At 51.5% G+C, this 25973-nt stretch overlaps 1 protein-coding gene and 1 pseudogene across 2 annotated transcripts; one reads left to right on the forward strand and one right to left on the reverse strand.

The window, feature by feature from the left end:
- The first annotated feature begins 10451 nt into the window (after nucleotides 1-10451).
- Nucleotides 10452-17878, forward strand: BATF2 (basic leucine zipper ATF-like transcription factor 2). 2 transcript variants are annotated; one of them, XM_047823506.1, is made up of 4 exons: nucleotides 10452-10586; nucleotides 11269-11537; nucleotides 12872-12973; nucleotides 16241-17878. In XM_047823506.1, exons 2-4 carry the CDS (start codon nucleotides 11499-11501, stop codon nucleotides 16916-16918), a joined length of 819 nt encoding a protein of 272 aa, XP_047679462.1. In that variant the 5' UTR covers nucleotides 10452-10586; nucleotides 11269-11498; the 3' UTR covers nucleotides 16919-17878. The 2 variants fall into 2 exon arrangements, with proteins under 2 accessions (XP_047679462.1, XP_047679463.1); XM_047823507.1 differs by having other exon boundaries at nucleotides 16244-17878.
- A 7428-nt stretch (nucleotides 17879-25306) lies between these two features.
- LOC125146601 (nucleoside diphosphate kinase A-like) lies at nucleotides 25307-25832 on the reverse strand (annotated as a pseudogene).
- Between the last annotated feature and the right edge of the window lie 141 nt (nucleotides 25833-25973).

The raw sequence follows: 25973 nt of genomic DNA on the forward strand, positions 1-25973 counted from the left end.
CTTGGATAAATACTTAGCAGTGCCATTGCTGGGTCGTAGGGTAGTTCTATTTTTAGTTTTTTGAGGAACCTCCACACCGTTTGTTTTCCAGAGCGGCTGCACCAGTTCACATTCCCATGGAGTGGGTTTGAAAGAAACTTACAATGATGACCTTAAGCACGTCTGGATTGTTTCACTTTACTACCGCCACTAGTACTGAAATCCTTGTTTAAATGTCAGGATGGAAGTCCTGCCCTGTCCAAACTGGTCTAGCTTCCCAGGGGCCACAGGGTAGGATTACAATCAATATCAATTAAGTAAAAGAAAAACAACAACAACCTGGGAAGGAAGTAACTGTGTGTAAGTTTCAGATAACAATTGTCTGGAGCTACAAATCTGGAGTGGAGGGTGGGGAGGAGAAGTGGGGGGCTTTTAAAGACACGTGGAAGGGTCTAGCGGGTGACAGGCAGTATTTTCACTTGCCTCACTGAAAGGAGGAAAGGGTGCTCTTAAGGAAGTGAAATCTTTAGGGAATACCTTTGGAAGAAAACTGGGAAAGATCTATAGAGCTGTAGTTATATATAGCTATGAATATATATATTCACGAGAAAGAATCATGGGATTGAAATACCAAATCTTGGCAGCTGTGAAACCTGCTTTTGAAGGGAGAGTTTCTGAGGCTAAGCTAAGTAAGTGGATTCTAAGTTGAGGATAGAATTATAGATGCCTTTTAAAAAGACATGTGCTATATAAAAATATGTATATTAAAAAAGCATGTATGTTTACCCAATGTCTGGGGAGGAAATTTTGGCACTATAATTTTAATTTTACGAGGTATAGCTTTTTTTAGAAGTAATCGCTATACCTCACATGGGGCTCGAACTCATGACCCAGAGATCAGGCGTCACATGCTCTCCTGACTGAGCCAGCCAGGTGCCCCTTAAGAGGTACAGCCTTTTTGGGGCGCCTGGGTGGCGCAGTCGGTTAAGCGTCCGACTTCAGCCAGGTCACGATCTCGCGGTCCGTGAGTTCGAGCCCCGCGTCAGGCTCTGGGCTGATGGCTCGGAGCCTGGAGCCTGTTTCCGATTCTGTGTCTCCCTCTCTCTCTGCCCCTCCCCCATTCATGCTCTGTCTCTCTCTGTCCCAAAAATAAATAAATAAACGTTGAAAAAAAATTTTAAAGGGGTATAGCCTTTTTTATTCATCTGTACCTTTCACGTATCACCTTTATAATCATAAAAGGAAAGTAACAAAACTCTTTATTTTGGAACAACAGCAAGCAGGGGAAAAGACCCTGCTTTAATTAAATCGCCGGTCATTAAGCATTAGCAAGACTATACCTAAGTATTTTATTGATTTGTGTATATAAGTATTTATTTTTAAGCTTACTGTAGATAATTTTTTAATTTTTTTTCCGTTTCATTTATTTTATTTTTAAGTTTATTTATTTTTGAGAGAGAGACAGAGAAAGACAGGCAGAGAGGAGGGCAGGGACAGAGGGCCCAAAGCGGGCTCTGTGCTGACAGCAGAAAGCCCAATGTGGGGCTCGGTCCCATGACCCTGGGATCATGACCTGAGCCAAAACCAAGAGTTGGTCGCCCACCTGACTGAGCCACCCAGCACCCCTAGATGAATTTTCTATTTGACTCCTCAAAACTATAATCTATGTCAAGGTTGTTTAACATAACGTTATAGTTTTGATAAGAGAAATCCTGTGTTTCTCCCCGGCGAGACACATCTGTGATGCAAGTTTTAGTTTTTGGAGCACATGCACAGGCCAGAAGCAGCAACTGGCACTTGGGGGCAGCATACCCAAGGGCAGGCTTTGTCCTACCAATCAGTAAACAAAGAATTGGAAGGTGGAGGGCGCGACCTCATCCCCGAAGTGGCCACTGCCTAGAGACCACGGTTTCGCCCTGGCCTGCTCTAGTAGGCCCACCCCTCATCTTCCTGTAGGCCTGAAGTGTCCAGGAAAGGCCCTGTCCCCGGCGGTGTGTACAAGGTGCGGGCCACAGCCACAGCCGAATGCTTCAAATGGCGAGCCAGAGTGTTCAGGCGTCCTCATTACGGTCTCAGTCCAGCTGCCTCACGTGGGAAACAGCGGTGTCCTCTCCGACTCACAGATGACACCGTGAGCTGTTTACTCACACCTTTGTCATTCACCTAAGGGCACAGGACCTTCTCCGGCTTTTCCAGAAACTTAGGAGTGGGGAAGGACTCGAAAATCTGAGTCTCTTCCAAGAAACGTCGGTGTCCCCTCACCTGTGCCTGTGGTATCCTCAAGGGCAAGGCTGAGCCAGTGATTCTGTCTCCACAGGGCCCGGGTGGGCGAACGTTTCACCTTCACTCCGCAACCGGAGAGGCAGGTACGGCTCTTCTCTGCACTTGACAGATGAGCCAGGGGCTCCACTCGCCTAATCACTGCAGCAGCCTCTCCACCCACCGTTCTCCCCAAGGCAGAGGGACATTTTTATCCTGTGCTCAAAGCCTTCCCCTGTCTGCTGGGTGCTCCCTGTATCTTCCAGAGTTAGAGCCCAAGATCTTCGGGGGCCTACAAGGCCTGCGTGAATGGCCCACGAGGCTCTCTGCCCCCATCACCTCCTCCTCCCCTGCCCTTACCAATCCGCTGATACACCAGCACATTCCCACAGCCCCGAACCCATACTTTCCTGTCCCCTCCCTCTCTTCAATTCTTGGCTCACATTTCCAATCTCAAAAACAAATTGTTTTTGTTCGAATGTCTCATTGAGGCCCACCCTGACCACCCTGTTTACTGTTTATTTTTATTTTTTAAATGTTAATTTATTTTGAGAGAGAGAGAAAGAGTGTGGGTGGGGGAAAGGGGCAGAAAGAGAGAGGGAGAGAGAATCCCAAGCACGCTCCATGCTGTCAGCGAAAAGCGTCTCAGGGCTCCATCTCATAAACTGCGAGATGACGACCTGACCCGAAATCAAGAGTCAGACGCTTGATGGACTGAGCCACCCAGGCGCCCCTGGACCACCCTGTTTAAATCTGAAACCCCGTAATCTGCCACCCACATTCCCCAAATCCTTGACTTTGCTCTGTATCCCCCAAGACACTGAAACCCTTCTGCCAGGCTACATAATTCCTTTAAGTTGGTACGTTTATTCTCTCCCACCCCTCCGTCCACCCTACAACCTCCACAAGGCCAGGGATCTGGATTTTTTTCCACAGGGTCACTGCAAAATAATCGATATATGTCACCGTGTAAGTTGAAGGTCTACAGCTAAATGATTTCTGCGGTAGGTTTAGCTAATATCCATCTTCTTATACAAACAGAAGAAAAGGAGAAAGGAAACAAAATTCTCCTTGTGATGAGAACCCTTGGGATTTTTTTCTCTTCACTTTCCCATACAGCCTGCAGCACCGGTAGCTTTGGGCATGGCGTTGCACACCACACCCCCGGTACTGTGTTATCTTGTAATTGGAAGTTTGTCTCTTTTGACCACCTTCCTCCATTGCCCCCTCCCCTGATTATGCACCTCTGTTATTGGATCCGTTTTATTTTTTGGTTTTTGTAGGGTTTGATTTTTGTTTTTTACTTAAAGAGAGAGGGAGGGAGAGAGAGAGCACGCGCGTGTGCGTGTAAGCAGGGGCGGGGCAGAGGGAGACAGAAAGAGGATACCAAGCAGGCTCCGTGCTCGGTGGCGAGGAGCCCAACACGGGGCTCGATCCCATGACCCTGGGATCATGACCTGAGCCGAAATCAAGTCTGATGCTCAACCTACTGAGCCACCCAGGTGCCCCATGTCTGTTTGTTTAAATTTTTAAAAAATTTTTTAATGTTTATTCATTTTTGAGAGATGGAGAGAGGCAGAGCACGAGTGGGGGGGGGGGGGCCGAGAGAGAGGGAGACACGAAATCCGAAGCAGGCTCCAGGCTCTGAGCTGTCAACACAGAGGCTGACGTGGGGCTCGAACTCACAGGCAGTGAGATCATGAGCTAAGCTGAAGTCGGACGCTTAACCAACTGAGCCGCCCAGGTGCCCCTGTTTGTTTTAAACAGGTGTCTCCCAGCAGGGAGAACAGAGCCTGCCACGTACTAGATGCTCAGTAAATATCTGTTGAGTAAAAGGGACAGGGTTAGGGGGTCCTGTTAACTGCTTCCCAGCTGTTCACTCGGCCAGAAAGCAGCAGAGCTCTGGGAGCCTTGCTCTGAACCGCCAGGCTTGTCGGCCTCCAGACCAAGGCAGATCTGGCCCCGACCTTGGCCGCTGAGATCCTACAGACGCCAGTTCCCAGAGCAGACCCATACGGAACAGGGCGTCCCTTGGGCACCCTTTCCCCACCGTCGTGCAGCGGGAGAGCTGAGGCCTGGATTGGGGGGCAGGCAGGTGGCAGTGCCGGGAGAGGGACCCAGGCCTCCTGTGCCCAGGTACCTGCCCTCAGTTCAGTGTCTCCTTGTCTGGTAGAAAGTGCCCTCGGTTGTCTCCATGGCACAGAGCCCTGAGGCTCCCAGGTGTCTATCTCCCAGAAGGCCTCAGGCTGGCCGCAGGCTCCAGCCACACCAAGAGGGGCCCCAGCAGGCCCATTGTCACATTCTTTCCTTTTACAAATGGGAAAGTGAGCCCCACAGAGGGCACGAGTCTGCCCAGGCCTCACGGCTTGCACCACACGCTGCCAGTGAACCCAGTTTTCCTGGGACCCTTTCCTGGCCTTTCCTCTGGAGGGGGGCCGTTTTCGGCTTCAGGAACCCCGGCCCAGGACCTGCAGGGGTCAGCCATCGTTCCCCTGCAGGCCCACAGCAGGTTTCCTCCCCGGGTACGGTGTTCCCTGTCCTCCCGAGGGTGCTGTGAGTCCCCATTATTTCCACGCCAGGGCCAGAGGCCATGAGCTGGATCAAGAGGAGAATGGTGGGAAGAACATGCTGGGACTGGGGCTGGGGCGGGGCCTGTCAGCCTGATTCGGCCGCGGGCTCGCTCTTGGTCAAGTCCCCTCCTCTCGCTGAACCTTACTTTTCCCACCTATAAAGCAAGGAGACCGGATGGACAATCTCTAGACTCTTCTGACCGTGACCTAATGCCAACCTGCCTCGCCCAAGCTCTTGGCACCTTTGGTACAGTGCTTGGGATGGGTCGGCCAAGGCAAGCACTCTCTTGTCTCTTGCTTGGGAGACGCTGGCCACACTCAGTTGGGCTTTTTTTTTAATTATTTGAGAGAGAGAGAGCACAAGTAGGGGAGAGGAAGAGGGAAGAGGGGCCGAGAGGGAAAGAGGGTTGGAAGCCGGCTCTGCCCTGACAGCAGAGAGCCCAATGCAGGGCGAGATCATGACCTGAGTCGTAAGTCAGACACTCAACCAGCTGAGTCACCCAGGCGCCCCTGGGCTTTTATATGCCACCCCTTTCCAGCCCCTCCAGGCTCTTGCCCGTGACCCTGGCTGGCTGTCTCCCTCTACCAGCCTCCGAGTAAGAGGGACAAAAGGGGAGAAAGACCTTCCTGCCTCTCAGGGCTCTTGTGGGAACCAACACAGAAGACAGACTAAGAGAAAGCCACTCGAGGAGTGGAAAGGCTCCCTCAAAGGCCAAGGTGACAGTCCCTTTTCTCCAGTGCCCAGGATCTTAGCAGGGCGCCCAGCCTGGGCTACTCTGCCATCGACAGTGGACTCTGGAGATGGGACGTCACAAGGGAAACCCACCCACGGGCACTGGGGCAAGAGGGAACTTGCTGGTGACTGCTTTCCGTATGTGGTTTCAGTCGTCATGACCGGGCTGACAAAGCAAGGGTACTATCCCCATTTTATAGACGAGGAAACCGAGGCCCAGAGACATAAACCATGTCTGAAGTCACGCAGCTAGAAGGGGCAGAGCAAGGATTTGAACCCAAGCCGGCCTGGGATTCGGACCACCTGGAAAATCCAGGAGCTGTGCTCACCGGTGCCACATCCTGTAAAGCCCTGGAAGGTTTGCTGTCCCTTTAGCACTCAGCTGTTCTCTTATTTATACTCCCTGCTTTTACTTCCAAGAGTTTGAGTCCGTTTCCCGACCTGGAAAGATGTGTACGTTAAAAGAATAGCAGACCCTCAGAAGCACAAAGCTCTGGAGGCAGCAGAGGGCCTGCGGGACTAGGGGGGTGGGGACACGCGCCAGCTCCCACTGACTCTGTGATGGTGTCACAGAGCCCTGGTGGAGTCACCCAGCTCGTGGGAGGCCTGGCTGTTTGCAGATTCCAGCTTTGATGTGTGCTCACAGGGTGCTGTGCTGAAGTGAAAGTCAGTCCTCTCCTCCCTACGGGCTGGGGAGTCCCCACGATGTCGCAGCCCCAGTCCTTGTGCAGCATTCAGGTCATCTGGAACCTTCCCCTTAGCAAGCCCCCGCTTTCCCGCCCACGGGTCCCTGGGAAGCAATGGAAAGAGAGTGCAGGCTTGGTGTCCGGGACGTGTGGGGCACTGTGTCCATCCCACCTGGGGATGTGATTCTGCCAAGGGATGTGCCGCGAGCGGCAGCCTCCTCATATCTGAATCTGAGCCACGGTGGTGGATCAGCCCAGCATCCGTTAACCCTTCTCCCGCCAACAGCTCTCTGGGGGTTGCCCTTCCCTCAGCCCTAGTCCCTAGAGTTAAGGTGGGGCTGACCCTTTCCCCTGGCTCCAGGATGGTCCTCGGAGCCCAGCCTTGTCTACCTTATCCTGGCCACAGTGACTCATGTCAGCAATAGCCACACCACCCAAGCCAAACCGAGGCCTGGCCCTTTGTTGAAACTTCTGGGAAAGTGGCGGGGTGGGCGGGTGGAGGGATGCACCCCCCTCCCCCCAGGGCAGCTGAGCTGGTATTTCTGTTTTAGTAAGAAAACAGCTAGGGTGAGACACTGGCTCCTGATGGCATTGTTTGGGCAGCATGATCCAGCTGTGCCTGAAGCTGGCACACTATAGACTTGTCAGTAACTTAAGCTGGAGTTAGATCATTTAGAAAACTAAGAATCCAGAGAGCGCCAGTTTCCCACCTTTTATGATGCTCCCTTGTAAGCATGAGAAATTGTGAGCAATTTACCTCAAATATTAAATGCTGCTTCTTACACGTGGACACAAACATTAACTTCTTTTCACTAAAAACATATTTCATTATGTAAAAAAAATGTTTTTAAAAGTACTTATTTTTTTTATTTTTTTATTATTATTTTTTTAAATTTTTGTTTTAACATTTATTTATTTTTGAGACAGAGAGAGACAGAGCATGAACGGGGGAGGGACAGAGAGAGAGGGAGACACAGAATCGGAAACAGGCTCCAGGCTCTGAGCCATCAGCCCAGAGCCCGACGCGGGGCTCGAACTCCCGGACCGCGAGATCGTGACCTGAGCTGAAGTTGGACGCTCAACCGACTGAGCCACCCAGGCGCCCCTACTTATTTTTGACAGAGAGAGAGAGCGAGCGCAGGGGAGGAGCAGAGAGAGAGAGGGAGAGAGAGAGAATCCTAAGCAGGTTCCATGCTGTCAGTACACAGCCCAATATGGGACTCGAACCCATGAACCGTTAGGTAATGACCCAAGTTGAAATCAGTTGAATGCTTCAGGTGCCCCAGGAAAAAAATCTTATCCCTCGTGTATTCCACCATTTTTTTCTTAAAGAGTAATCGTGGAACAAAATACAAGCCTTTGGTCATGCCAACAGAAATTTATCAGATAGTTATCAAGTGCCTTTGCTAAAAGTTTAACGGATGTTTATGTGACTTGCTGTGTGCCGGGCACTGTTTTTTTTTTTTTTTTTTTTTTTTTTTTTTTTTTTTTTTTTTTTAACGTTTATTTATTTTTGAGACAGAGAGAGAGAGACAGAGCATCAACGGGGGGGGGGGGGGTGGTCAGAGAGAGGGAGACACAGAATCCGAAACAGGCTCCAGGCTCTGAGCTGTCAGCACAGAGCCCGATGCGGGTCTCGAACTCACAGACTGCGAGATCATGACCTGAGCTGAAGTCGGACGCTTAACCGACTGAGCCACCCAGGTGCCCCTTCTGGGCACTGTTCTAAGCCCTTTACGTATATTACTTCCTCAAATCCTTATGTGATTATGCCCATGTTACAGAAGAGGCATGAAGAGTTAGGTAACTTGCCCAAGATCAAGTTCCAGGTCCCCGGACGGAGCCCTGCCCATCCTTCCATGTCCTTGGTAAAGAGCTTCTTCCGTGGAAAGTCTGCCCTGATTTCCTCAGTAGGGAAGTGCCCTCTGCTGCCACAGACCACACCCTGCCCTGTTGGCTGATGTGCTGGGCGTGTGTCGCACACCCGGGCGCCTTGTGAGTTTGTGCCAGCTGAGGCGCAGCTCCCGCACAGGCCCATCCACACTTGCAGGCGGGCAGTTGATAGCCAGCCTCAGCCCCACCAGCAGCCACTTGGCCTCTTTCTCTGCTACCCGTCATCTGACGCTCCCTCGAGGTGCCCTGAGGAGGTCCGCCCTCAAATGAGGGGTGCACAGGGTGGGGAGACCTGGAAAGAGGGTCCTCATCCCTGGAAAACTGGAGACCCCTAGCATCTGTCCAACCTGGAAGGTGTGGGAAGGAACTGGGAGAGAGCATCAGTGCGTCCTAGCTTCTCCCAAACCAGCTGAGGATACCAGGATTGTATCCTCCCTGTCCCTCTGTTTCCTCACTGGTCAAATGAGGAGGTTGAGTTGAGGACAGTCCCCCAGGAACCCAGGGCAGGTCCCGTGGGAATGAGTAAAGCAGAAGCTTCGTTACTCGTCCGGAAAACTTTTGGGGTTTCTGGCAAGCTGTCTGCTGGGCTTTCATTGGTTTATTCATTCATTGAACACCCATCATGCGGAAGCAGTGTTGAGGGGATATACCTCAGAGTAAGACAGGCAACGATCCTGTGGCCCAAGAGCTCCCTCGGTAGCTCTGGTTTGGGGAGGCCTCCCAGCCTTCACCCACGGGGACTGCAGGCTTTGAACCAGAGGCTCAGGGTGTGGAGAAGGACTGAGGCCTTGGAGGAGAGACGCGTGTCCTCTGCCCCCTGCCTCTGGGCCACCTGGCCTCTCGGGGCATTCGTTTCCTCATCTTCTAAGTGAGAGGCTGGACTGGATGGCCCTGGAGCCTGCCCTGCCAGCCTGGGAAGGCAACCACCTCTTTGGAGAAGCCACACACACGGCCATTCAGGGTTAAACATTACCCACCCTGTGTCCCTCATCCCTGCCACTCCTCAGGGAGAGCAAGCCATAAACGCTGCCTCCTTCAGACTTCCTCCAGGGCTGTGGCCTCCTGGGAGGGGCCGCAGGCACACTTGCTGACTGCCTCTCTTCCACCCAAAGCCAGGGTCTGGAGAGGGAAAGACTGGCGGTCCCGGTCTGGGGCTGGGGGCTGAGGTGGGGAGCAGTTGGGCCCTAGCTACTGCCCTCCGGCCCCACAGATGTGTTTTTCCTTGGTTACATCATGCGTGTGGCTCCCCCAGATCCTTCCCTGTGGAACTCCTGGACTGGCTTAATGAGCCCCTTAGGTGCCCGCCGCAGGCAAGGTGACCTGGCCCTCTTGGTTTTTCAGAAACAAAAACAATCCAGAGCAATCGAGGCAGCCTCACTGCATGGGGTGCCCCATTTCAGCCTCTGTCCCCAGACCCCTTACAAGCAGGGAGGGCCGGGCCTAGCCGTCATGCCCAATCCCACCCACCTGGGCATTTGAAATCATGAGCCTTCATTAATCCCGTGTTCCCGCAAATCTCAATGCAAAGAGCTTTCTCCTCGGCTCCTTCTTCTCCATCCTCAAAACAGCTTTGTAAAATAGATACGATTTCTCTGTCATCTGTCGCGTACATAGGACAGCACTGAGGCTCCAGGCTTCAGACCTTGTAAGTGCAGGGTGTGAGGGTCAAGCCTAACTCTAAAGCCCAGATTGGTTTCATGCCCAGTTTTAGGCAGAGCAGGGGAGGGGAGATGGTCACTCTCCAGGCCCTGCTCATGACAGACATCACTAATCGATCACGGCATGGCCGATACAGCGAATCATTTGCAGTGCTCTTTTCTGAACAGCTCAGAGGCAGCTGTGAAGTCCCCAACACAGCACTCCAGGACACCATTACCTATCAGAAGATCACGTCTACACTATTTGCCATTCCTGTGGTCCCACACCGTCAGTCTGGAGCCCTCAGGACTCAGGCACAATCCCCAGAGGCTCTAGTCACCAGAGCAAGGGACCCTCTGTGCTCCACATCAGTTGCTATGCTGCTCTCGGGAGGGGCTTCCTGGCTCCTCTGGGTTCCCCCAGACAGATGTCCCTTCCAAGCATGTCCCTCCAACCACCCAGGTTTGCCTGAGGCTCCAGGGCTAGCTAGGTCTTTAACAGAAGTTTTTATTATGAAACATTTCAGGTATACGCGTGGAGAACAATAGCATCACAGAGTTTAAGCAACAAAACACCACAGCCACAGCTGAAATCCCCGTGTGCCCCCCCTCAGCGCACCGCCCCCCAGGCCACCGCTCTCTGAATTTTGTGTTTCTCGTTCACAGGCACGTTTCAAGGACTTTCATTGCGTGTTTGCATACCCCTATCAGCAAACCCCACAGAAGTGATGTGGTTCAGACTTTTCTTGCAGCTGTGGCCTTCAGGCAATTGGATGTTACAGACTTTCAGGCGCGATGATAACGTGCAGCCTCGATCGTCCACCAGGTCGTAAGTGCAAATATTTGTTAAACTCTTACTCCGCGCCGGGCGTGGTCGCAGGCGCCTTGCCTTCCTGAACTCGTTTGCTGCTCACGACAGAATTATTTTGATCCCCGCTTTATAGATTTGGGGGGGGGGGAAGGCACAGAACGGTGAAATTATGTACCCAAGTCACATAGCTTGGAAGCTGTTCCCCTAACTGCTAGACATCCCTCCCTCTACTGCTGCGTGGTCTGTTGAATGAAAACACAGTAATTTATCCATCTGTGCTCCTATTTAAAGGCCATCGCCTATTTTTGCACACTCGCCTCAACATTGGTGTCAGAGGGTTCGGGGGTGGTTGTATTACCTCGCTTAGTGCCTACATGAAGCCTGTGAGCGGGTATTTGTATCATCCCCCCGGCGCCCCGTGCCCTTTTAGGGATGAAGAAACTAAGGCTCAGAGAGGGTGAATCGATTTCTCAAAGCTGCACAGCTCCAGGGTGCCAGAGGTGGGCCGTGAACCTGGACTCATGCCATTCCAGAGCCCAGAGGCTCTCCCCATGTCCCGGATGAGCCCTACGTCCCCTACTGGCTTCTCCTCTTGGTTCCGTGCCTGGCAGCCTGCCCTCCCTCCCCCAGGACACCCTCCCCGTAACCGGCTTTTGGTCTCCCCCCCTCCTCTGGCCACCCTCTGTCAATCTCTTTCCAGGGAAGGGGCCCAACCGGAAGGCCAGTTCATGTTAGGAAATTCCAGCCACGTGAGCCAACCGGAGCCAGGGATTCTGAGCAGCCCGTGGCTTTAGAAGAAACTGAAACTTGTCTTGCCGGGGGCGGAGTGGTCACCGGGGATTTAAAGAGCTGCCACTTCCTAGGGCCCCCAGAGGGCACCAGGAGGTCACAGTAGCAGAGGGACACCTCTGCCCACCCCTTGCCTAAGCCATGCACCTCTGCGAGGGCAATGCACTGCTGACGAGGACGGTGAGTACGGGGAACCAGGGACAGGGGATGGGGAATATGCCCGAGGGTCCCCAGTTCCCGGGCAGGGAGGGATGTGGTCAGGGCTGTGTGACCAAGGGATCCATACACCTCCTCCTGGGGGGCTTCAGGTCCCCCAGGTGATTGAAATGAGGGCTTTGGGGCTCTGCTATTTCAGAGCCAGCCTCCAGTTTAGAGGGTGGCCTCTGAGCAACCTGTCCCCTAACCCACTCTCCCTTCATTGCCTTGATGGGAACATTCTTTTCCCTCCCCAAATTCTCAGACTTGGCTCACCTTGGAGGCCCTGCCCCTCCCCCAGGACCCAAGTACCGAAATCCTACCCCTTTCTGTCCCCTGCTGGTCTCTCCCCCAGGCTCCAGTCTCTTGGCACCCCCAGCACCTGGAGTGGGCCTGTCGTGACCTTGAACCGAGCAGCACAGAGTCCTCAGCAGGGAGGCCAGGGTCCTGCCTGAGCTCCCTACACTCAGAACATATGTCCAGAGTGACCTAGGGGAGGGCGACTGGACCTGTGGGGCCTCCAACATTCCCTCTCACCTGACCTTCCGAAGCTCTGGGCATTTGGGTTAAAATATTTTGTCTACATTTTCTTGACGCCCTAATGTGGGGACCAGGGCAGGGGGAGGGGTCCCGCTGTGAACCTTTTGAGTCTACTCAAACGTCCCTGCCGGGTTGCTGCCACACTGGAATGTGAGCCACTTGGGGGCAGGGGTTTTTGCCTGGTTCGTCTGCGGCTCTGTTCCCCTAGCTCAGTGGCTGGCGCGCAGTAGGTGCTCGATAAATATTTGTCGAGTGACTGAACACCAGCTTCGGGTCTGAGCTGGGCAGGGGCTCACGGAGCCCAATCGGACCCTGGCCCTGCCCTTGCAGGTGAAGCCCACACCTGTTTTATGGCCTGTGAGGAAGGCAGTGGTGGCTCCGTTGTACAGCTGAGGCGGTTGGGCTCAGAGAAGGGAGTGATTTGCCCAGAGCCAGATGGCTGGTAAGGAGAGTGTGGGTGTGAAGTCAGTTCTCTCCGGGTTCGAATTGAAGCTCTGGGCTTCTCTGTTTGTCCTCCCCCATCGCAGGCCGTAAGCAGGATGTGTGGGTGAGGCCGGCGTTCCAACATGGTGGGCCGTGCAAGGAGGGATGCTGTGCGTGTGTTTGTGTGTGTGTGTGTGTGTGTGTGTGTGCGCGCGCGCGCGTGTGCGCCCCCAGGGAGACAGAGGAAGGAGTCCCCTGGGGAATTGAACTGGGGAAGGTGTGGCTTTACAGATGGCCTGGACAGAGGGTGCAAGCCCCTGCTGGGACCCCTGACCCCTCCGCCTCACACCCTGCAGGACCCCGAGGAGCATCAGAGGCTGAAGAAGAAACAGAAGAACCGCGCAGCCGCCCAGCGCAGCCGGCAGAAGCACACGGACAAAGCAGACGCCCTGCACCAGGTGGGGTTGCCTTTCTTTCCCCATCCTGACTCCACTCACCTGGCCCGGCCACCTCGTCTCCATCCGCCTATGAGCAGCTCCCCTTATATGCTGCATGTTTCCAGGTCACCTGAGTTTGAGAGAGGTGCTGAGATACATGCGGGGGCTCTGGGGACACAAAAGTGCATTTGCAGCCCAGCCCCGCCCTTTCGGCGCCCTGATCTAGAGAGAGGAGACAAGATAGAAGCAAACAGAAGAACTCAGCACTCACACTATGAGAAACTCTGGTTCAGGGTTAAGGTGGGCAGGCTTTAGGGTCCCAGCTGCAGCACCCATAGCTACAAGGCACTTCCTTCACCTTCACTGTCCTCATCCAAAAATATGGGGACAATAATCCCTGTCCCCTGGCAGGACCCCTGTGGAGATCAAAGGAGGCAAAGGAGCCTTGGAGGTGGGGGGGGGGGGCAGGAGAGGGTTCCACTGTACTTGCCTCTTGACCTTGGATGGTAACTTGACCTTGGATCGTGACCTGACCCTTAGAGCTTTTCTTCTTTCTCTGTGCAGAGAGCAAGGATACTACCAGTTCCATCCCAGGGAAAGGATTAAGACCTGGGCTCAAGACCTGGCCCTTGGGAAGGCCGCATACCCCTTAGTCCTTATAGCGATGAGTGAAATTCACAGCCCTCCATGCCAAAGGCCCTACGCTCTCTGCTACCCCCACCCCTACCCCTCTGCCCCCCTCTCCTAACATCCCACGCCCTGTTCTCCCTGTTCTTTCACTAGCCGAGCACATCCAACCTCAGGGGCTCTATGTAGACCGTTCCCTCTGTTCTCAGAGAACAGCCCAGCTAGACCTTCCCTTCTTTCCAGTTGTTTGGTTTATTTCTTATTTATTTTAATTAAAAAAATTTTTTTTAAGTTTTATTTATTTATTTTTGAGAGAGAGAGATAGAGAGAGTGAGTGGGGGAGGGGCAGAGAGAGGGAGAGAGAGAGAATCCCCAGCAGGCTCTGTGCTGTCAGCACGGAGCCCGACTCGGGGCTCGAACTCACACGCTGTGAGATCGTGACCTGAGCCAAAACCAAGAGTCGGACTCTTAACCGACTGAGCCACCCAGGCGCCCCTCAGTTGTTTGGTTTAAATGCTACCTCCTCAGAAGGACTTTTCTAAGCCATCTGATCTAAAGAGACGTCTACTTGTGACTCCGCTTTATTTTTCTTGTTAGCCCTGAACTTCAGTTACATATTCAGATATCTATCGCTTGTCTCCCTCACCAGACTGTAAGAGCCACGAAAGCAGGGAACGATTCTGTTCCTTGCTATTTGCCCATCACCCGGAACAGTGCCTGACAAACAGAGGGAACTCAGTAATGCCCTGTGAAGCGAATGACAGAGTCAGAATAGAGCGCTCTAGGAACACACGGCGGGGGGGGGGGTAACACATGGGTAGCAGCAGTAGGATGATACCAGAGATGAAGTCTGAGCTGGTCTTGAAGGATGAATCGTTTTCCAAATGGATGGAGGTAAGAAAAGGCATTGCAGGCAAATGAAGGAGCCCGGGCTTGGGTGTGAGGGAGCAGCACCCTGTAGATTGTCCCGAGTGAGGACCGATGTCCAGTAGGGTGTCCGTCTGGCCGGGATAGGGAGCTTCATGCGTTCATGTCTTCATTCCTCCCAGAAATGCCTATCGAGTGTCTCCTGGGTGACAGGTGTAAGTCTTAAGCATTGGAGATACAGCTGTGAACACAGCAGACGGAAGCCCACCCCACACTCTCCGGGGCTCGTATTCTCATGGGGGAGCCAGCCGGACAAATAAATTGTCCGTGAGGCATCTGGGATGTCAGCTGGTGATAAGTGCTATGGGGAAAAATACAGGGGGTGGGTGGGGGGGGGGAGATGGCAACCTAACTAGGGAAGCCTTCCCTGAGGCGGTAACATGTGAGTAGCCTGGATGTGGCCAATGAACGAACGAATGAACCGATGAGTGACTCAATTTCTGGAGTTGAATGGAAGCCTTTGGAGAATATTTTTTTTTTTAAGATTTTTAATATTTATTTTTGGGAGACAGAGATGTGCACGAGTGGGGGAGGGGCAGAGAGAGAGGGAGACACAGAATCGGAAGCAGGCTCCGGGCTCTGAGCTGTCAGCACAGAGCCCGACGCGGGGCTCGAACTCACGAGCTGTGAGATCATGACCTGAGCCGAGGTCGGACGCTCAGCCGACAGAGCCGCCCAGGCGCCGCATAAGCCTCTGGAGAATTTAAGCAAGAGGTGACCTGATCACATGTTTTCAAAACGTTATTCCACGGGCAGAGACCAGCCTGGAAGCAGGGCCTTTGATTCTGTTAGAATTTTGAGTTCATGCCCGAAGCGACATTTTTATGTAAAACATCCTTGCCTCCTCTTTTAAAAATTGTCCACGAAAGAGATGAGGTTGGGGAGGGGACCAGAGGAAGTCACTCGGCCTTGGGAGCCGTGGAAAGAAAGTTCTTTTGTTGCTGTCGCCGTAAATGGTTGTTTAGAACTGCGTGCTATCAAGGGGGGTCTCAGGACCCAGTGTCCAGCAGAACAGACCCTAACAGACGCTGACTCAGGGGTGCTGGATAGAACATAGTCGCCCTGTGAACCACTACCCTGGGCTCCTCCCACAGTGCCTCAGTGGGTGAGTCCTGGGCCCTGGGGAGGTCTGGCACTGACACGAAGCAGCCCAGAGGTGCGTACGACAGAATGACCTCTCGGTTGTCATGAGAAGGCCACATCGGGATCGGCCCGGGAGAGGAGGTTGCTGGAAGAGTGCCAGGGAGAGGAGACAGGAAGTGTGGCAGAAAGCAGAGTCCGTTGGAGGGACAGGAAGTGAAGGGGAGCAGGAGGTGTGAGCCAGGCCCGCCGTGCACAGGGAGGTGTGGGAGCCTTTAACGTCCGGTTGATGATGCAATTGCCGGATGGCTCCTCTGGGCCGAGAGAACAGAGTGGTTCGAGGGGCGCCCCAGTCGGTACAGCTCCCAGGTGAGTGGAGGTGACAGGCTGGTGGAGCACGGCTGGCTCAGGGAACTGGTGGCAGGGATGGAGAGCAGCCCAATCTACCCCCGTAGGAGAAGGGGCAAGACGTGGCGGGCGGTGGCGAAGAGCTGGCCAGAGAGGAGGAGCCAAGGGGCCCTTAGCTTAGACATTCAGATGGTAGTGGTATCTTCCCTCCTAAGTTAAGGAGCCTGGGGGCAGGGTACGGGGCTCGTGCTGGGACCCTAATGCCGGCTGACACCCCCTTCCCCACCCTCCTGCTTCTGCCCCCAGCAGCACGAGACGCTGGAGAAACACAACCGCTTGCTGCGGAAGGAGATCCAGACTCTGCAAGCTGAGCTGGGGTGGTGGAGCCGGACCCTGCATGCGCACGAGCGCCTGTGCCTGATGGACTGTGCCAACCGCTTGGCTCCGGTGCCCCCTGGCTGCTGGGGCCAGACTGAGCAGCCCCCGGACCCCATGCCCTGTGGACAATATGGCTTCCAGGAACAGCCGGGCCTGTTCCAGACTCCCGTCTCTTCTCCCTCGGCTCACCAGCTCTCTTCACATCTGCGGCCTCATAGTTCCCCTGGCCTCCTCCTGTCCCCTCTGCCTTCTCTGTGCACCGTGGCCCCTGCACCCCCTCCCCAGCTGGCCCCCAGCCCTGTCCAGTCAGCCTCGCCCACTGGCTCCAGCCTGCTAAGGCCTTCCTCCAAGCTCGACACCCTCCTGCCCAACCCCCCAGCCCAACCTGCCCCTCTACAGCCCCTTGGGGTGCAGCACCCCACCAGGGGGAAGCTGGGGTCCCCACCTGACAGCGCCTCACCTGCTCTGGGGCTGGCCGGCCTGCAGGGTAGGGAGCACAAGCCTGTGTCAGCAGCAGCAGCAGACCGGCAAGGGCTGGGTGTGGATCCCAGTCCCCACCCACTCCTGGCCTTCCCCCTGCTCTCCTCTGCTCAAGTTCACTTCTAAACCACCCCCTGGAGCTGAGCCAGCCCCTTCCTGGGGCTGAAGGAGCAGCCATAGCACACAGGGACCTCCTCCATCACCCCTGGAGGTTGCCTTTCTTGGCTGACCCGCTGGCCCAGCATTTCACCAAGAAAAGAGAGTCATTCCTGCTGCCCACCACTCTGCTGGGCCCTGTCACTGCTATTATCTTATGTCGAGTCTGTGGTCATTGCGCAAAATCCGGATCGTCGCTCCCCTTTTTTAGATCAGGAGATAGAGGCCAGAGAAGCCGTGTGATGTGCCCAAGGTCACGTGGCCTTTTTTGGGATCTGAAACCCCACCATCTGCTCCTCCTTTTCTTGGTGGGATCCTGGCCCGGGCACCCTAGGAACTGACGTCCTAGAAAGCGGGGGCTGGCGTGAAGAGGTTGAAGTGCCGGGAGCAAGGAGGAGACCTTTCTTCTGGTCTGTGCCTCCCAGGGCCACAGATCCCTGCGGTCCTTGAAACCTCGCCCTACTGGGGCTGGTTCAGAGTCCAGGCCTAGATGGGGAGAGGCCAGCCAAACAGGAGCCCGGAAGTGGACTCTTTCTTCCCTAGCCGTGCTTTCAGTGCCAAGGAACCGCACTTGTGAGTTGGAGCTGGGGAGAAGCCTAGTACAGTCTCCCTGGGGATGTCTGCCGGAGGGGCACCTATAGACATGCCAAGACCTCTAGGAGAGTCTCCAGGGTCAGCTCTCCAGGCTCTTCCCAAACAGCTCCCTGCCTTTCCCAGGCAGGAGCTCAGCTGTAGTATCGGCTGGGATTGGGGGTGGGGGTTCTCACTCAGACTCAGTCCAAGCTCCGTAAGGGGCCTGAGCCGAGAAACCCCAATCCTCCACCTGGATTTTCATACAGACACTATGCAAGTATTTGACACGCTCCAAGATGCTGAGCACGTCTTGGCGTACGTGTTGTGGTAAATACATTAAAGTGTTTTCCAATTCTTTTTGCTTTGGCTAGTTTTTTTAAAGCTCTGATTGTACTCTACATGATTGAAACTGAAGGGCCTTTGAAAGAGGAGGGAATAGTCTAGGGGCTTAGAGGTGGGCAATCCCTCATGGGCCTCCCAATCTAACCCCCTCCCCATATTGCGGATGAGGAAGCTGAGGCCCAGAGATGGGATGTACTTGTCCGGGGCCACGCAGCTAGACCAAGGGTGATGGTTTCAGGATTGTGGGTGGTGCCGGCGGTGGGGGTCTGAACCACAGGTTCATGGAGAGCAGACTGGTGGGAGGAAAGCCAAGATACTTTTCACTGAAGGTCAGCGGGAGTCTGGGACAAGAGTTGATATCATGCGCCATGGACTGAGACTTAACGAGGGGCAGGCCCTGTGTGTGAGGACACTGTGGTCTGGCTTGTGTCCGTATGACCTAAAATTTGTCAGGTACTGTGCTGTGTTTCACCTGGGTTAACCCCCGGGTTGTGCCTCTAATAACTCTGTGAGGTAGGTACGGTCGTTATTCCCACTGTTCGGAAAGGGAAACTGAGGCCTGGGGGTGTTAAGTAACAAGCAAAGGACACATAGCCAGGAAGTGTTGTAGGCTTGATGCAGCATGAGAAACACTTAAACATAGGTGATCCTGCCTTCTCCCTACCCCATGCCCCCTACCCCCTCTCCCCACAAGCCCTGCTTGAAGGGGCCAGCATGCGCCGATAGGCGTGAACCGAAGACTTAAAACCCCACCTTGAGCTCAAAACATGAGAGAGGGAAGTGACTAAATTAATGTTGGTGCACTCATCAAATGGGCTGCTGGAGAGGCGCGAGGAATAAATAATGCTTCGAAGTACAGTTAATGAGATGAGAAAATGCTCCTAACACATTAAGCTGGGGGAAAAAAAAAAGAATGTGTAACTGTCACTATAGTTTGATATTCTGTTTCTTTAAAAATATAAAAAGGAGTGGGAGGAGATGTTGTAGATTCTCCCCAGAAGGGATATGAGCTAATATCTGTGAATCCTCGAATTTGTCAACATAGCTACGGTTATAGCCTGAGCCTTCCACGTGGTTGAGTAGAGCCTAGAAATTTATATCTGGGTGTATCTATTGCTGTACAACAAATGACTCCAAAACTTAGCGGCTTCACGATGAGTGTTTATCATCAGCGATGAGTGTTTATCATCTCACAGATTCTGTGGGCACAGCGTAGCTGGGGGCCTGGGGCTCAGGGTCTCCCACAGGCCCCAATCAAAGCGTTGGCTGAGGCTGCAACATGGGAAGGTTCAGCTGGGGGTGGAGGAGATCAGGTTCGAAGCTCATTCCTGTGGCTTGTCTGCCGGCCTTGGAAGGTCCACTTCCAAGCTTGCTCACAAGGTTGTTGGCGGGCTTTAGTTCTCTGAGGGCTGCTGGACCTCAGGTTCTTGTAGGCTGTTGGCTAGAGATATCAGTTCCTCGCCACATGGGCCTCCCACAGGGCAGCTTGATATGGAAGCTGGCTTCCCTAGAAGCAAGGAAGCTAGAGAGTGAGGAAAGGTGAGCAGTACAGAAGCCACAGTCTTTTGTGACCTAATTTCGGAAATAACATCCTGACATTCTTACTGTATTGTATTTAGTAGAGGGAAGTCACTAGATCCAGGCCATGCTTGAGGGGGAGGGGACGACATGTAGACATAAAAACCAGGAAGGGAGACCATTGAGGGAACATTCATCTTAGAGGCTGCCTGCCATCCTTGGACCCCTTCTTTTTCCTTTCTTTTTTTTTTTTAATTTTTAAATTTATTTTTGAGAGAGAGGGAGAGAAAGAGAGAGAGAGAGCAGGGGAGGGGCAGAGAGGGAAGCATAGAATATGAAGCAGGCTGAAGGCTCCAGGCTCACAGCTGTCAGCACAGAGCCTGACGCGGGGCTCAAACTCTTGAACCACGACATCATGACCTGATGCCAAGTCAGATACTTAACCAACTGAGCCACCCAGGCACCCTTCTTTTTCCTTTCACTATCTGCATAGCAGGTGACTCTCTTTGGAAAGGTCATTTTCTAGAAAGAAACTATTTTGGCCCCTTAATCGTAGTGGCAATACCCCCCTCCCCCCCCCCCCCCAGTAATGAGCAGAGAGGATCTGATGGGTTTGGGGTTGCAGCAATGCCCCTGGCTAGACTCATAGCCCCGAATTAGCCTTGCAGCGAGCACAATGCAGACACTCCCTCCTCACAATGACCTTTGAAGTGATGCGTGGACAGTCAGTGCTGAAATAGCAAGCATGTGCAGGGCAGGAGTCTTCTATGCTTTGAAAAGGAATCGCTCACTGGAGGACTAAAGTTTAAACTCAGTTTACACTCTTTTAGCTTTTTTTTTTTTCTTTTGAGTTTCACCTCTGCACTGGGTTGTACAGTACCTTTTGGCTCCCTAAAAGGTATGTCCACCCGGGAGCTATGCATGTGACCTTATTTGGAAAAAAGATCTTTGCAGATGTAATTAAGTGAAGGGTCTTAAGATGAGATCACTGTGGATCATCCAGGTTGGCCCTAAAAAAATAAGAGGAAGTCACCAATAATAGGGAGAGAAGATGCAGGGAAGAAGGCCATGTGAAGACAGAGTAGAGATTGGAGTTAGGAAGTCCCAAGCCAATGAACACCTGGAGCCACCAGAAGCTGGAAGAGGCAAAGTAGGCTTCTCCTTGTGGCCTTCGGGAAGAACACAGAAACAGGAAGGCAGGGAGGATGTTGTTGCAGTTGTCCAGGTGAGCGATGGTGACAGTCGTGACCAGAGGGGTCGCGGGGAGGTGGTAAGGAGAGACCAGATTCAGGATGTGCTTTGTAGATACAGCTGAGGGGGAGTGCTCATGGGTTGGGTATGGGAAAGGAAGGAAGGAAGGATGATGCTGTGGTCTGGAGCCTGAGTAATTAGTGGCTGGTAGTTCCTAAGAGCAAGAAAGATTGGAAGAGGAGCAGTTTGGAGTGAGTGTGAGTGGACAGGGTTGGGAGCCCTGTCTTGGCAATGTTAAATTTGAAATGCAGATTTGTCACCCAACGAAAAAGAAAAGAGTTTGGAGATAAGAGGGATGGTCAAGACTGGCTATATAAATTTGGAATCCAGCAATGCAAAAATGGGTGAGCGGACAATGGTGACTGGACAAGGTGATCTCTGAGGGCCCTTGTGGCTACGATTATATGAGGACTTACTCTTCTTGTGCCCTCAGACTCTCTCAGCCTGGCACTCCTTCCCTTCACCTTGGCACGCCCAGAAGCTTCCCCCATCTTTTCTCTTTAGATGCTTTTTCCTTTAGGAAGCCTCCTGTGATCTTCCAGGATACAAATGACCCCTTTTTCCTTAGACTTCTTGTCACACCCATGTGCCTTACCAACATCCATTGTTTTCCTTCTAGAGTGACTGTGCATTCCTCTCTTTTTTTATTTCCCTCAGTGGCAGCAACCAGTCTGGCACATCATGAGTACCTCTAAATGGCCTGTGTGCCAGGAGGCAGTAAAACATGACGGATAGAGAGCTTGAGCTCCAATGCCAGACGGGATAGGATTTGCAGCCCAGCTCCACTACTTTCTGGCTCAACTTCTTCAAGCCTCAGTTTTCTCATCTGAAAATGGGAATTTAAAAACGCACTGCAGTCCACCCAATGTATATGTGTGTATGTGTATACATACTCCTCTATACATGTGTATCTAATATATGTTATAGAAAAACATATGTTCGCCAAAAGATATGAGCAAGAATGTTTATATCAGCAATATTCATAATGGCAGAAAACTGGAAACAACTCAAATACCCCATCAGCAGCAGAACGAATAAATTGCATAACGTCTTACACAAGGTAATGCTACATGACAACAACAATGAACAAACTACAACTATCTAGAATATGAATAAACTTCCCAAGCATAATAGAAGCCAGACACAAAAGAGAAGACAATTTGTATGATCCATTTATGTAAAGTGCAAAAGTAGGAAAAAACTAATCTCATAATGTTCTGTTTCTAGATCTTTGTTTTGGTTACATGAATATATCCGCTGTATGAAAATTCATTGTGTTGTATGTTTATGATCTGTGCTCTTTTTCCTTATGTCTGGAAGACCACAATAAAAAGAGGCTGAATGTAAGGACATCACAGTCCCTGGGGCATAATAAGTGCTCAGCGTATATTAGTTATCGTGAAGGAACGAAAGAACCCATGTCTTGCCCTCAAGTGAAATACATTAACAATCAGAACCATGGACAGATCAGAGTCTGCTCTCAAGGAAAGCGGAAGGGGAAGAAATTGATCTCAGGTCTGATCCTGGGGACTTGAAGAAGGAGAGAATCTGAGATCTTTCCTCTTGGATTAGTGGTTCAGTGCCTTCTGGGGGGCAACCTTCAAGGCAGAAAGGAGACTATTCCAAGAGGACCATGGGTATCTGTGTGTGTGTGTGTGTGTGTGTGTGTGTGCTCATGCAGAATTTCATTCCATTTTAAAAGGTCTGCAGCTCTTATTTTTCTTTTAATTTTTTTTTCAACGTTTATTTATTTTTGGGACAGAGAGAGATCATGAACGGGGGAGGGGCAGAGAGAGAGGGAGACACAGAATCGGAAGCAGGCTCCAGGCTCTGAGCCATCAGCCCAGAGCCCGACGCGGGGCTCGAACTCACGGACCGCGAGATCGTGACCTGGCTGAAGTCGGACGCTTAACCGACTGTGCCACCCAGGCGCCCCTGCAGCTCTTATTTTTCTAAGCCAGTGAATACTGAAATCTCCTCAGAGAGGTCATTCCTGGACTTAGCATATCCAATAGCTTGCTCAGGCTCTGCAGGCTTTGCTCACTGTTTGGGCTTGGTTAGGGGAGATAGGGAAGAGAGCCCAGGCAGGATAAAAACAACCTATGACAGAAGATCTTCCCTCAGTCATGCCCAAACTCCAGGAAGAAAGGCATATCTTGTTATCAATTGAAGGAGCTGCTTTATTTGATAGTGAGTTCCCCATCACTAGGAGTATCCACACAGAGGCTGCACAGCTACCTGTCAGGATATTGCAGGGAAAACTCCTACAAAGTGAAAAACTTACCCAGGTGACTTTCAAGGGCACTCCAAGTCTAAAATTCTATTATTTAATTCAACACAACATTCCCTTGAAGGCATGAACTGCTTCTCTATGCATTGCCCCTGCTTATCAGTACTTTTCCTTTTTCCTAAGAATTAAAATGTTTCATACTCAGTAGGAAATTTGAAAAGCAGGTGAGCAGAATTACTTATACCATTGAATGAATGCTACTCAGCAATTAAAAGGAGTGAACTACAGATACACCTAACAACTTTGATGGGTCTCCAGGACATTATGCTGAGTGAAAAAAGCCAATCTCAAAAAGCCACACACTATGTGATTCCAGTTATGTAACATTCCAAAATGCCAAAATTATAGAGATGGAGAACAGATTAATGGTTGCAAAGGCTTAGGGATGGTGGGAGAGGAGATGGGTGTGGCTATAAAGGGTTGCATCTTTGAGGTGATGAAACAATTCTGTACCTTGCATGTGGTGGTTATACGAATTTACATGTGTGAATAAATGATACAGAACTATACACACACTTTATAGCAAGGACATTTTTCTGGTTTTAATATTGTACTAAGTCATGTAAGATGTAACCATCGAGGACAGTGGATGAAGTGTATGGGACTTCTTTGTACCACCTTGACAGCTTCTTCCAAATCTATAATTATTTATAAAAATAAATAAAATTAAATGAATTTTAAAAATTTAGAGCACAGAAAACCCACTGTTAACATTTTAGCATATTTTTATGAATTATTTTCTTCACACAGTTGTGATCATATTGCATATAAATTTTGCATCCTGAAATTTTTTTCTTTTTTTTTAAATTTTTACTGTTTTTAAATTTATTTTTGAGAGAGAGAGAGAGAGAGAGAGAGAGAGAGAGAGAGAGACGGAGCATGAGCAGGGGAGGGGTAGAGAGAGACAGAAACACAGAATCTGAAGCAGGCTCCAAGATCTGAGCTGTCCACACAGAGCCCAACAGGGGGTTCGGACTCATGAACCGCAAGATCATAACCCGAGCTGCTTATAACCTGGCCGCTTAACCAACTGAGCCACCCAGGTGCCCCCTGAAATGTTTGTTAATAGAATATCGTGGGCATTTCCTCTGTCCTGAACTTCTCCACAACACCATCGCCATACTAGTTATGCCCATCAGTTGGAAAATGGATACAGAAACTGTAGTATGTTCATACAATACAATATTATTCAGCGATTAAAAGGAACAAACTGCACCAATATGGATAAATCTCAAAAAAATTACACTGAGCAGAAGAAGCTTTACACAAAATAGTATACACTATATGCTTTCAATTATATAAAGTCCCAAAGCAAGCAAACAATCTATGACGGAAAAAAATTAGGTTAGTGGTACCTCTGGGGTAGGGGTGGGGGATGAAGTGAGGGCAGGGATTGAGTCGGAAGGGGCATTGAGTAGGAAGGGATTGAGTAGGGCAGGGATTGAGTAGGAAGGGGGAACTTTTTGGCATGTTGGTAACGTTCCATATCTTGATAGGGATTTGGGTTACACAGGTAAATGCATTTGGTAACATGTAGCAAATGTACGCTTAAGATTGAGGCATTTCATTTTATGTAAATCTCCTCTCAAAAGTAAAAACTTGTAAATCAATACTGATCCCCATTTAATGAAGTGCATGCTGAAGTATTTACAGGAAGTATACTGATGTCTGCAACTTCTTTGAAATGCCTCAAAAAAGAACGAATTGCTGGGGGGAAAGAAGGATGGGTGGGTGGGTAGAATGGGTATGTGATGAAGCACATAGAGTTAAATTGAAATGACAGTCTAGAAGGTGGGTATACCACTTTTCTGTCTGTTTGTAGATTTTCATTATATACACATATATATATTTTTAAATTTAGACAAAAATCACTTGGAATCTTTGGTACAATGCAGAATGTCCCCCATCCCGGTCCCCCCGGCAATGTGACTCCCTGGTCCGGGCCTGGGACCCAGTGTCTAGATCAGTTTCTGTGGAAGATTCTCGGCACACTTGAGCCTCTAAGGGCTCAGTCTCCCAGCTAGGTCCAAACATGAACCCTTGCCAAGCATCCGTCTTCTCGGTTTCTCCAGAGTCTCTCCCACCTCCTTGCTGAGGTTCGCTGCTTCTGTCCTATGGCAGCCACCGCCCGCAGAAGTTAGCTCTCTTTACTGAATTTACAAAGGCCTCCAAGGTCTAAGCTGGGCCCAGAAGATTCTTTTTTCTGGGGGGAGAGGGGGGGATAAAACATAATAATACTCTATAGGGAGCATATCCAGCTCCAAGAGTTCCCCTCCAGATTATGAGGAAGTTCTCAAAAATAGCTAAATTTGCTAGAGCCTGGCCCACTGCTCAAGGGAGGGAGAGAGAGTGGAATGGGGAAAGAACTGAGGTTGGTTCTCTTGTCACTCATGGATCCGGTTCTAAGCCCAGCTCTTCTAATCTACCAGCTCTTCAGGCTGAAACCATAAGCTAATCTTCTTCTCTGCACTTTGCACGGAATCACTGCCAACTCGGCTGCAAAAGTCCCACGGATGGTCCCAGGTTTGGAGTCTGCAGGGTTGGTCTCCCTGAGCATCACTTGTCCTGTCTTCACCACATTCAACCCCTCCCAGACCCTGGCAACCACAGGTCCTGACTGAATGTACTTCACCAGGCCGGCAAGGAATGGACCGTCCTTCAGGTCAATGTGGTGTTCCTTGAGAAGGTCTTCAGAAGCCTGAATTGATTTCGTAGCAGTGAGGAGAATCCCTTTTGCTCAAAACACTTGGTGATCTCTCCCACGAGGCTGCGCTGGACCCCATCAGGGCTTGATGGCAATGACAGCTGCTCAGGCTGCAACTCCCGCAGCCCCTCTGGGGCTGCCGGCACCGGAGAGGCCCAGAAGGATTCTGAGGCCTCTTTGAGCAGCTCTAGCCCAACCCATTGCATCGCTGAGCTCTACAAGGCTCACACTTGGGTAGTCACAGGGTGTCACAGACTTGCTGTGAGCCAACACTCAAAGAAGGAGAGAAAAACAGCCAATCAAATGACAGTTTCCCTTAGGAACCACTCCTCCTCCCCTCCTCCTAC

Source organism: Prionailurus viverrinus, chromosome D1 (assembly GCF_022837055.1).
Source record: "Prionailurus viverrinus isolate Anna chromosome D1, UM_Priviv_1.0, whole genome shotgun sequence".
Lineage (NCBI taxonomy): Eukaryota > Metazoa > Chordata > Mammalia > Carnivora > Felidae > Prionailurus > Prionailurus viverrinus.